The sequence below is a fragment of the Panthera tigris genome, chromosome B1, assembly GCF_018350195.1.
Source record: "Panthera tigris isolate Pti1 chromosome B1, P.tigris_Pti1_mat1.1, whole genome shotgun sequence".
NCBI lineage: Eukaryota > Metazoa > Chordata > Mammalia > Carnivora > Felidae > Panthera > Panthera tigris.
This window is the reverse complement of record NC_056663.1, coordinates 34,747,460-34,759,743: the sequence shown is the minus strand read 5'-3', so window position 1 is coordinate 34,759,743 and position 12,284 is coordinate 34,747,460. Positions and strand designations below refer to the sequence as shown.

General features: G+C 55.4%; 1 protein-coding gene across 1 annotated transcript in view; it reads right to left on the bottom strand.

The window, feature by feature from the left end:
- Positions 1 to 631: 631 nt before the first annotated feature.
- Positions 632 to 12,284, bottom strand: part of LOXL2 (lysyl oxidase like 2) — a 92,908-nt gene continuing 81,255 nt past the window's right edge. The window contains exons 10-14 of the mRNA XM_042983236.1: positions 11,644 to 11,887; positions 5,653 to 5,768; positions 4,380 to 4,516; positions 2,417 to 2,528; positions 632 to 1,665 (exon numbers count right to left, since the gene is read on the bottom strand). Coding sequence (XP_042839170.1) covers positions 1,586 to 1,665; positions 2,417 to 2,528; positions 4,380 to 4,516; positions 5,653 to 5,768; positions 11,644 to 11,887 — 689 coding nt within the window. The 3' untranslated portion in view covers positions 632 to 1,585. The remainder of the gene's footprint in view (positions 1,666 to 2,416; positions 2,529 to 4,379; positions 4,517 to 5,652; positions 5,769 to 11,643; positions 11,888 to 12,284) is intronic.

Below are 12,284 nucleotides of genomic sequence, written 5' to 3'. Positions count from 1 at the left end.
CTTGTCCTCGTGTTACCTGCCGGCATGGGTTACAGAGGGGTTTCTTGCAGAATTCTGTAACTGAGCAAAGCCAAGAGATAAAATCTGAAATGGCCCATGAGTTTGAGTCCCCCTCACAGGACAAGGGCATCTATGGGGACGAGGTCTCCAGTCACTCATTTTTCTGGTGTGGGTGGATTTGGTGCCAAGGTGGCCCTATCTGGTGCTCTGGGGTCATTGTGGACCCTTCTGACCCGCTGGGCCACAGCACGCTCTCGATACGGGTGAGAGTCCCCGTGTCTGGGGGAGAGTGGCTAGCCTCGACCGCCCACCCTGCCAGTGCTGGGCAGAGCTCAGCCACTGCTCTGTGGGCGCACATGCTCCGCATCACCGCCCCTCCCTTGGAGCCTGGCCGAGGCGCTGCCCTTGCGGGAAGAAACTCCCCCCTCCGTCCCCCAGTCCCACGAGATGGTTTAAATCTAAACGTCCCATCCGGTCCTAACACAGCCGCCGTGCCCCCTGAAAGACACTACAGAACAAGTTCAAGAAAGGTCATGACTTGTGTTTTTGTGATCCAGAAGGCAGGAGTTGGTCTTTTGTGGTGGGAACTGAGGGAGACCCCCTGCAGCCGCTCTGGAAGGTCTCTGCAGCCGTGAACCTGTAAGCGCATGCCGGGCTCCCTCCCGCCTACCGTACGGAGCAGCTCTGCGGCTCAGGGCCAGGTACAGAGGCCCAAATGAAACACAGATGCGTACCATAAACTTTTTATTCAAAGTTTCAAGTATGTGTAAGTGTCTGTGATGACACATGGCGCTTGGTGGGTGTCCTCATCACCCAGGACCCTGGCTATAGCACCGTTGAATCAGTTAACCCACAGAATTGGAACAACAGAAGGATGAGCCACTTACACAGGTGGGTTGGGTTTTTCTTTTGACCTATACTGTCCAAGGCCCAGATGCCCATTAAATGCCACTAAGTTGCTTTGTATTTGAAAGTCTGTGAAAATATAATAATGGTATCTTGAAAAATAAGAGGATTTGGGAGGGGGACCGGGGGAAGCACCAACTCTGAGCTCACCTAATTAGAAAAACACATGGCAGCATTATCTGTGTATGTGAATATGATAGAGGCAGTCTGTTTAACTGGAAGAGAGGTCTAGATATTCAAGTTGGCTGGACATGAGCTAAGAGAAGGACAAATGGAATTCAGCCCGACCTGACCGCCTTGGGTTGATAGTTCATACCACCAACATGGCCCCGTCGTATCTGTCGTGAATTGAGGGGGGTGCTCTCCTACTTGAGGTGGACCGTGCTTTGGTTGGTTTGCTCTGCTGCTAACCGTGCTCCTGGGGTCCCAGACAAGATGGCTCTTGGCGCCCACGGCCCTGTGGCCAAGCCCCACCCTGGAGGTCGTCCCCAGGCTCCAAAGGTCAGGCAGCAGCCCCCAGCAAATGACAGGCACACCCCTTTCTCCTGGGCCTTGGGCATGGTTGCAGGGGGTTGAGATGGGGCAGGGGCGGGGCTGGGTGAGGAGGGAGTGTGGCCATCAGACTGCAGTTGTTGGGGACGATGCGCTGTGGCCCCAAGACAGGAGGTGACCTGGTGCTTTACCGTGTGGAGAGCTGGTTATTTATGAGTCCACTGAAGTGTTCAAACTTTTTTTCCGTCTCTTCACTGAAGGAACCACCTGAGGGGGTAGGCATCGGGGAGACAGAGTTTGGCAAACCGCATGCTCAGCCTTCTCCCCCATTGGAACTGCCGGCCTCGGGGGCCCTGGAGCCACCGCCCTCCACCAAATGGCCTGCTGGGGCCACCTCTGCGACGCCACCAGGGCAGCAACTAGGTGCTGGTCATCCCCAGGGCCAGGCCCACATCAGGTGTTCAGGCAACACGAGAGAAGGAGCAACTAGACATAGCGAGTTTAGTTTTTGCCATCCCGAGAGCGGGGGCATCTCTCTTCCTGCCGAAGAGGAAGCTCTGCTCCCTGTCTTGTTCCCCAGTGTGTGTAGTGCGAGGATAAGTTTCTTCGTTGGCCACCAGACGCCACAGTGCTTGACTAGCCTCTGGTTCTCAACAGAGGAAAATGATACACAGAACCCACAAATTGCTGACGCCCACATGTTTGAGGTCACATGCGTAATGAGATGGCCTCAGCTCCAAGCCCGGTGCCGTGCCTCCCTCCTTCCCCGGCCAGAGCTGGCTGCAAAAACCCAGCCTCTGTCCAGGCCTTATGTGTCTACAGCTTCCTTCCTGTGCGTGGAAATGGGAGGCTGGCTCCATTCCCCACGCTCGTTACCCGAATAAGGAAGCTGCTCTGATTCCTCGACAAAGGGCAGCTCTCGCCTGTCTCCTGGAGGGGGGCGGGCTGCGGGGGGCTGGCGGGCCTGGGGGCAGCTCTGGGTGTGCCGTGCTCCCCAACCAGTGCCCAGGGACCTTACCTATGTGGCAGTTGTACATCCAGATGCGGTGGCCGTCGTAGCGGGTCCTGCACTTCATGATGTTGTTGGTGTAGTCAGACTCCGCAACCTCGTAGTTGGGGTTAATGACAACCTGGGGGCGAGTCAGGTCAGAGGGCGCTGCTGAGTCCTGCCCTGGTCACCCTTCACCCCGGGCCCAGGCTCTACTGAGACCAGCCCTGCCTGCAGAGTCGGGGCGACCTCCTGCTCCAAGAGCAGCCCCGGGGCAGGACTAGCCAGAGATGAAGGGTCAAGGCTGGGAGGAGTGAGAATGTGCACCTCTGTCTGCCTCTCTGTGATTCACACACATATACCCTCCCATAAATCGGCCTTCAAAAAGGGGTTACCCTCTCCTGGGTGCCCTGGGAGGTTTGAGATTAGTAGAGGCAGGAATGGGGGCCCAGGGAGGCCACAGAACAGGCTGTTGATAGGAACTAGAAGGGAGCTGGGGAGCAGGATGTGGTGAGATGGGATGGGACAAGGACCAGGCCGTGTGCTCCTGGAGGTGTGACTTCACACACGTCCCTGCCTCTGAGCCTTTCCTGCAGGCCCTTCTGCCTGGAAGGCACGTCCTCCTTCCCTGGATCTCTCCCGCCTTTGGCAGCATTACTGAGGTCTGCTCTTAGGTCCATGTGGGAATGGAGAGGGCCAATGAAATCCCAGGCCAGGGCTATCACACATCTAAAGTTCCATGTCTGTCCCAAGGGAAATATTCTTTTCCATTAATCAGAGGCACAAACGCTCCCAGTAAGTTGACTTGCTAATTGTGTCGTCAGGGGTCAGGAACACGGATACAGAGTTGATGTGACCTGGGTTTGCCTGGCTGTAAAATGAGGGTAGTAGTAAAGGCCTTCATTGGGGGAATTACGTTCATTCACAGGGTTTACGCACGGCCAGGCCTGGCATCAATCTTCAACGAGCCCTAGTTATTAAATAGGTGGCATTTGTCAGGACACACGAGAATACACGTTCACCCAGCAAAGTGGTAGCAAACCTCAAACACAAAACCCTGGGCACAGTGTACGTGCACAGAGACATGGATATTCATTTTTTAAAATAAAGAGCACTCTGCTCTTTGGCTGGGCCTCTCCAAGTCTGCGGTTTTGGGCTTGGGGGTGGAAAAGTGCTTGGCTGTCTGATTTCCAGCCTCTGAAATTGCACAGGAAAACTTTCAAAGCCCCTCTGTGGTCACTTCTGTGCAGGTGTTGGTTCTTCCCAGGGCTGTCTCCAGGGTGGGGACCACGGGCCGGGCTCTGGGCTGGCTGAATGCCCCTTGGGAAAGTTTTCAAGGCAGAATGACACATTTCTGGTCACCCACTTTGCCACCCAGCAGGGTGAGCTCGAGACCTAGACGGGTGGCGGTGTAGGAACGTGCCAGGGCGCCAGGGAGCTCTGCGGCCGGAGCACACCTGTGCTCCAGAGAGGGCGATGCCGGGAATGTGGTGCCCCTGCTCCCATGCCAGGGGCACAGCTGGAGCATGCCGCTGTGTCTACAGGAAGGCAGCAGCATTGTCCCCTCTGCAGACCCTTTCGGGAGGTCACCTTTTCTGGCAGAGGCAAGTCACAGACGATTGCGAGTGAATGGCTCCTCCTGAGCTTACTTCCAGCCTCGGCAGCACAGACAGGGGAGGGTGAGGGCACGGGAGGGGTGGGGGGGAGGTGACAGTCTGTGTCAGAGGACACCACGGATGTGGGTTGCCTTAGGGTCTGTGGAACAAATTCTCAGCCTGAAGACCAAACCTGGCTACGCGCACGCGCTTTGATTTGCAAGTGTTAACTGAACGCGATGTCTCAGGGGCCTGGCAGCTCCCCAAGGGCTTTGTGTGCCTCCCTGCACGTGTTCTGTGTTTGGACACCACCACCAAGGGGGCTGCCTCCCCCGTCACTGGGGAGAAGGCTGCTCCTCCCCTCAGCAGGGGCTGAAACCCCCTCCTGTGCCCCTCACCTGGAACAGGTAGTCTCCAGGGGGTACGTCAGTGATGTCGACCCACTGGCAGTCGATGTCATGGCGATACATGTCCCAGCAGCCCATGGTGATGCCCTGCTCGCCGAAGTTGGCACACTCATAATTCTTCTGGATGTCTGCAGGCGGGGGCAGAGGGAAGCCCGGTCACCATGCACCCTGGCCCCACTGCCTGAACTACTTGCCCTCCCAGCTGCCCTTCCCCCAAAGAGCCCCAAGAAGTCCTGCTGGGTGGGTGACGTTCCCAGAGCCCACACTCAGCAAATCTCTCCCGTCCCCCAAGTCCTCAGAACTCTGCTGCTTCTGGGCTTGGCATCCCATCTCCCCACTGTGCGGGCTTCTCATCCGTTCTCATTTCATTGGAATCCTTGCCTTGATTCCCACATCCCACCCGCCCCTTTAGGCCCAGCCTGGCGCCTCCTGTTCCCCGAAGCCTCCCCTGGCCACTCTGGCATTTCCAGTAGCCTGGGAATGGAGCGAATGCTTATCTGGGATCGTTCTGGTGCTGATTATTTAGCTTAATGTGGCGGTCATCTTGCCACCCTCTGGACAATCAGCACTTGGATGTGGGCCCAGGTCTGGTTTGTGAATCCGCCCTTAGTGGGTCAGCTGGTTGCTAGGCACGTAGTAGGTGCTCAAAAACCCATCTGTGTGTGTGATTTCCTGGCATGGCATGTCCCTGACACATTTATTGAGAGGCTACCATGTCTGGGCACTACTCTGAGCACTGGGTATATGGAGAGGAATCACTGTGTCTCCCTTGAGGCCCAGTCAGGTCTGGATGGCAGGCATGCCCACAGGTGATCAGAGTGCAACCGTAATGGCCTGCTAGGGGTGTGGGCAGAGAGCTGCCTCTGTCTGGGAGAGTCGAGAGAGTCCAGGAACCTCAGAGGTGGGTCTTTTGGGCTTGGACTCGGAGAGCATGAGCCTGTGGGGCAGGGGTACCCGGTGCTGGGACACAGGGAGAAAGGCTGTGGCAGCCAGAGGGAGAGGGGACCACGTGCCAGGTTTGGGCCTTACCCAGGGGACCGTGTGGACCCACCTGTGCCCATCAGCATAACTCAGGGGGCTCCTTCATAGCCAGGCCTTGCCCACAGAGCTGGGGCCATGGAAGGCCCTGGCTAGAGAAGGGTCACGGGGAGAGTCAGCAGTGGCCAGCGGGACAGAGTCCAGCATCAGGCCTGGGATCCAGGACAGGTGGGGGCATCTGAGCCCCTCTGAAGCCCCCCCCCCCCCCACACACACACAAAGATACCTCCTTCGCATTCTGTGTCCTCCAGGCAGAAGCTGGCTTTGTGGCCCTCTGCCACCTTGGTACCATTGAGGTTCAAGAGGTCATAGTGGGTGAACACTTCCATGCTGTGGTAGTGCCTGAAGCGAGAGAGAGGGCCCGCGGGTCAGTGTCTGGAGGAGCTGCTGCCTGCAGCTGGAGCCAGCAGCGTGGTCCGAGGGGGACAGGGCCTGAGGGGAGGGAGGGCAGAAGCAGAGGCCGCTAACCGCTAACCATGGAGCTCCAGTGGCCACGCTCCGGCCCGGCCCCGGCTGTCACCAGCTGAAGGGGAATAACAATGTAGGGAATGCAGGAGGTACTGTGGGGGGTAGCGAGGTGAAGGGGTGAGCACCGCGCCTGGGATACCATACGCTCAATAAACTAAGCTATCTAGAGGCTCGTGGGGGGCTCAGTGGGTTAAGCGTCCAACTCTTGATTTCGGCTCAGGTCGTGATCTCACGTTTCTGAGTTTGAGCCCCACACTGGGCTCTGCGCCGACAGCGGACCCTGCTTGGGATTCTCTCTCTCTCTCTCTCTCTCTCTCTCTCTCTCCTTCTCTGTGCCCCTCCCCTGCTTGTGCACGCGCACTCTCTCTCCCTCAAAATAAACTTTAAAAATTAATTAAGATATCTTTAATAGGTGTTTTTCATAATCCTCCGGGGCACGTGGCTCTCCCAGCCCATTCCTATTGGGTATGCTTACCGCAGACTGATAAAAGTGTTTGATGTCTTTTGAAAACTTTTTTTTTAATGTTTTTTGTTTTTTGGTTTTTTTTTTTTTTACATTTATTTATTTGAGAGAGACAGAGCGTGAGCAGGAGAGGAGCAGAGAGAGGGAGACACAGAACCCAAAGCAGGCTCCAGGCTCTGAGCTGTCAGCACAGAGCCTGATGCAGGGCTCAAACCCACGAACCGCGGGATCATGACCTGAACCGAAGTCGGACGCTTAACCGACTGAGCCACCCAGGTGCCCCTGAAAACTTTTTTAAGTGGGAATTCGGTGAGGAGGGAAAGAACAGAAAGGGGAGGGCACGTGGAGGAAGGGGGAGAGGCGGGAAGAGCAGCGGGGTATCTGGACCAGCCCCTCACACAGCCCAGTGTCAGGCAGGAGGTGGGACTAGGACGCAGTGAGGCCTCAGCCTCCCTGGCACCAGCTAGGGAGTGAGCGACAGGACTCTGTGCTCCTGGCACAAAAAGGGGGAGAGAGGGCTTCTCAGGCCCTTGGGAAGGAGCAGAGCGTGGCAGGCGCGTCCTCGTGGGCCCCGGAAGAGAGGCCAGAGAGCTTGTGTGACCCAGCTGCTCTAGCCCCGCGCACCATTTACATAACAGTGTCCCATCTCTTGGCCTGGGAGGGATTGAGAACAGATGCAGATTCTTGGAAGGTGGTGCATTGGGGTCAGACCAAACAAGGGGAACATGGCTGCCCCTTGCGGGCGGGGTCCTCCCTGAGGCGCTCTGCTGGCCAGGCCCATCCTAAGCCGCCATGCGAGCATCACAGGCATCTGCAACTACTGGAACACACTCGTCGCTGCCATTGCGGGGACACGGGGCAAACGGGGAGACAGAAGTTCAAGGCACCCAAGGCACGGGGAGCAGAATGCCTGGGTGTGTTTAGGCACGACCTGAGCCTCTTCCTCAGGAAAGTAGGAATGATAACAGGACCCACTCTCAGGGCTCCTGGAAGGACTGAATCAGAGAAACTGCAGAAAAACCTCACGCGGGGCTTGTAACAGAGCGGCACTCAGCACCTGTCGGCTCGCTCTTGTTACTCTGGCCCGCAGTAGTGCCAGGAGTAGTATTTTCGTCACCACCACCACTATTCCCACTACCATTCCCAGGCTTCCTCACCCCCCCAGGTCTCACGGCGCCGGCCTCAGGCTCCCTCCGCCGGAGTACTGCAGTCAGGACAGAGGCAAGAGAGGAATGAAAAGGATCGGTTTTCTGAGAGGAAATTAAAGGCTCTTTCCCCCTTCCTCCTGTGTTTGCTTGTGCTAAAAATGTCAGGAGTTCCTAAGCTGGGCTTTTCCCAGGTCGCTGATGTTTCTGGGTAAAGCGATGCTGGGCCAGGGGCCCCCCGAGAACATTCACAAGGACGCATTTTGTGGCAAGTGGAAGTGATGACTTTGAACGAGTCTATTTTGGCTGCTTGCAGGAGCAGGATGAGACATGAGGTCTGACTCATTGCCTAAAACATGTCTGCATCTTTCAGAGAGGGGTTTATGTTGCCATGTTTACCGGCTGGAAAGACTGAAGAGAAATAGGTTTATGTTCCGTTGTCTAAACAAAATTCAGACGGAGGCCACAGATGGACTGTTGTAAGGCTGACCTTCTCCCGCTCCCCCTGCTTCCTGCACGCTTGATTTAAGTCTTCCCTAGCTCTTCAGTTTTTCCCCTGCGAACACTAGGAGGGAACAGCTGGTTCGGAGCCTCTTGATCCCAGCTAGCTGCAGTCCTGGAGCTCCAGTGCTTTATCTCTGGGACAGGTGTGGACATGACCCCGGGGCCACGTCCTCCTCCCCGCCGGCTGGCTGTGGAGGCCAGGGGTACCCGCCAACTACGCACCCCAGGAGATCTAGATGGGGCTACCAGGAAGACGGACGGGCGTGTACTAGTGATGAGGGTATACTTCCTCTTTCCAGGCTGAGGTGTCCTGACTTTTGCAAGCCTTAAGAGGACGCCTGATCCATGGCATAGACCTAGGGAAACTCTAACGTGGAAAGAAATTCCAGAACCTAAGAAGAGAGAGCATAACCTGACACTTGATGGAAGTCATTGTAATCTGGATAAAAGGAAAGCTGGCCTTCTAGCACAAGACTCCAGAGCTCGGTATCCTAAGACATGGTACCAGGGGAAGAAGGAGCTGATGAGTACGTGGACGACCCACAAGGCTGGTCCAGAGGAAGATGGCGGGTTTGGGTATATCCCTTGTCATCCTAGGTTGTTGGGGGCCCAAATAAAACTCTGCATCAGAGAGTCCGTGCGCACTGTAGAGGAGATGCCGTCACTCTTCATCCTGTCCCATACCAGCCACATGTCATAGAATGGACAGTCCTGGCTGGTGCTCAGCTGCGGCTGGGACAGTGCTCTGTCCCCACTGTAGAGAAAACTGGGGGTGTGCTCCAGTCTCAGGAGGTGCTATCATGAAGGGCGGGGTCCTTCCACCCTTCCACCCTGCTTCCCTGATGTGTGAGGAGGAGCCCTCTGGCCAGGCCAAAGCCCTACGGATGCGACGAGGGCCTAACATGGGCTCACAGGGGCCACGTCGCTCCTGTGGGGCTTTGATCCAACATGGGGGCCTGCTCTGCATGCGGCAGAAGCAGGGCAGAGTGAATGAAAGTCTCTCCTTGTAGCAGGGCTGTCCCTGACTCGCTGGGCTGGCACCCATGCTGGACATCCACCTCCCCACCGGCCAGCTCCTGGCGCCTCTCCAGGGGCTTCCTGAGCTGCGAAGGCCTCAGAGGAGAGCTGCTCTGTGCTCACCTTCGTCCGGACCCCGTGGAACCTGTGATGTGATGTGTCAGTTAAAGAGGTGTGGCTCCACCCCCTGGGGCGCAAGTGGCAGGAGGGCAGGATCATCAACCAAGGGCATGATGCATAGGAGAGAGAACAACTCAGGGCATTTTTTCCTATGTCTGATCGGCAAGGCAAGTGCTAAGGGGGTCAGTCTTCACGTTTCATTTTAAGGCTTTCAAGGAACACAGTTCTGTTCCTCATTGTACCATCAATTAAATTGGGAGTGATAGTTTTCCCCATTCATACTAATTTGAGCCAGGGTTCTCAACTTTGGCTCCGAGGTCTGTAAATCTGCTGAGATAGGGTATTAAGTCTTCCAGAAATAATTTGTTTTGAGTGGAGGGAGGGCCTGCTTTCATCAGACTCTCAAAGGGACCCAACAGAGGTATGGGGCCAGGAGTCCTATTGACAGGTCCTCCTACAGAGCCTGGAGAAGCCCCCTGGAGCTCTGGAGGCCAGGGTGCAGGGGTGTCCTCTTATGTTCCCTGAGACCTTATGGTCATAGGCTCTCAGTTACGGACCAGGGGTGGCTTGGAGGGACATATGCTTGGCCAGCATGTTTTTTCCACCCATCCCTCCCAAATCGTTGATGGGAACATCTGTAAGCAAAGAAATGAAATAGACTACAGGAAAATCAGGGGGTGGGGTGGCATAGAGATCGGAATGCTTGGGGCTCCAGATCAGAAGAAACACTTCCATGGTGTCGCCATGCGTATTCTTAGAGGACAGACCATTGCTCGGAGAGCAAGCATATGTCCCACGGAGACTTCTGCCATGTAATGTCTGGGTGGACCGCCATGTGTGGGACAGAGATGCAATTATGTTCCACTTATAATAAGCAACATCAGCCCCCGCAGTCCCAGGGCTCCCACCACGTGGTCTCCAAAGGAAATCAGGCACCAATATGGTCATGACTTTAATTTTACTCTTTGACTTCCACCCTGCAGAAGGCTGGCATGTTTCTATATAAAGACCAAAAATTCTTTGGCTAGTCGGGACATTCAAAACATAATTTATAATAATTATAAAGGAAAATCAACACCCTAAGTTCTATCATAGTCTTTTCTTTTGAAATAGATGGAACAGCTCTATCCCAAGACTGATTGGAATGTGACCGGACCGTCAGTTGTGACAGGAAAAAGCAGGAAAAGGATAGCTTTCTGATGAAGATTCAGCAGAGGTAACGGAGATTTGCCCACGCCCTGGGGTCAGACAGCCGGGAGTGGAGGGTCCCTGCCGGGCGATTTCTTGTGTTACCCTGGGCAAGTCATGTAGACACTGAGCCTCTGTCTCCTTACCCTTGAAAATGAGGGTTCCATGTGCCTGGCAGTTAGAAGGGGGTCAATAAACATCAGTTCTTGTGCCCCTCACAGTGCCTGCTTCCTTTTCGAGCTGGAAGGATGCCTAGCGATTGATCAGCTGGGCTGGGGCTTCTCAGGCTCTGATGTGAGATGCGCACATCAGCGGGTGACGCTGACAAAATGCAGATTCTGATGGGAAGGTCTGCGGTGGTCAGGCTCTGCCCAAGCCCACGGGCCTCACCGTGAGACTCAGGGACTGAGGACGAGAGCTGTGCTGCCGAGACCACTGGTGCACAGGAGGGCGCTCGCCATGGACCCCTGAGGGGCACTGCTGCCCTGTGCACAGCAGGGGCCTCCGCCCCTTCATTTTCAAAAGTGTGCTCACTTCTGTTCCCTCTACCTGCCCAACTCAGGCCTCAGCAGGAAAATGCAAACAAGCTGGGGCAGTGGGTCCTGGATTAGAGTAAGAATCAAGGCAAAGTGAAAAAAAGAAAAGAATAGGCAAGGAGATGAATGGGGTGGCTTCTGTTGGCTCCAGCTAGGGCTGGCTCTAGGATTTCACTCTGTTCTTGTGCAGGACTTACAGCACTGGGACCAAGTCCACAGACAGGGCTGGCAGGGACACTGGAGGTCCCCGGTGATGTAGCCCAGATGGCCTGACATCGCGCAGCTGGTTACAGACACAGCTGGGTTGAGAGACCAGGTCTCACGACGACTGGGCCTAGAACTCGTCTCCACACCCACCGTCTTTCTCGAGATGTTTAAAATACATTAATGAATGAACTCAGTCCAAAGATTGCAGAGCCCCCAAGCACCCCACAGATCGTGAACTTACCGTAGATGCATTTGAAAACCATTGACCAAAGGGTCAATGGAGAGGCATTGGGTCCTCAAAAAAAAAGTTTGCTTCCTAACAGTAGAGGCATTGGAGGCAAGAAAGAGACTGGGCTTAGGGAAGGGGAGGTGGGCCGGGGCAGCTGAGAGTGGAGAATGGCTGAATAAATGTAGAAGGCCATTGTAATGACCCCTCCAGTGTAGGAAGACTCTGCCTCCTGGATGTGTGGCCTGTCAGCTCTCTCCAGGGCTCCCTGTGACTCTGAATCCCATCCAGTGCAGCGTGGGGGGCCAGGGTAACATGCTAACGATGAACAAGGAGGGCTCACCTGTGGCAGTCATGCCAGATCCACGCATGGCGGCCATTCTTGGGTCGGAAGTCAGACTGCCCATTGTTGTGGATCTGGGAGGAGAAGCGCAGAAGCCGGCGGTAGCCTGTGGTGGGGTCGGTCTGGGCAGCCGAGGCTGACAGGCAGTTCTCCTCCATGGCGCATTGGAGCATGAACATGGGACGGTCCTCCAGGTAGGTGCTCTGCTGGACAATCTCCGCACTGAGGACCAGGTCAGGGGCAGCTAGGGAGGGCAGACACGATGTTCAAACAAGACAAGACACCCCTCCCCGTCCCCAGCACCATCTGGGACTGGCTCATGGCCTCTCAAGGTCACTTTCCTTGAGGAACGCCACCCCCAATTCCTCTTCCCCTTCTCTGAGAGTCCTCTTGGACGCCTCTGTGGTTATTGGTGCAAAATGGTGGGCAAAATGCTGGCAACTGTTCAGTCTGGGTGATGGTACATGAGGGTTCATTATATTGTTTTCTTTACTTTTGGGTGGCCGGAGATTTTCCATAATAAACAACAAACAACAGCAATGATCGTGTGCCTCCCTGAGGGAGAGCACCATCCATACCTTGGTCTGATTCTTCTGGGATCGATAAACACAGTCTACAACATGTGTGACATTGTATGTAGA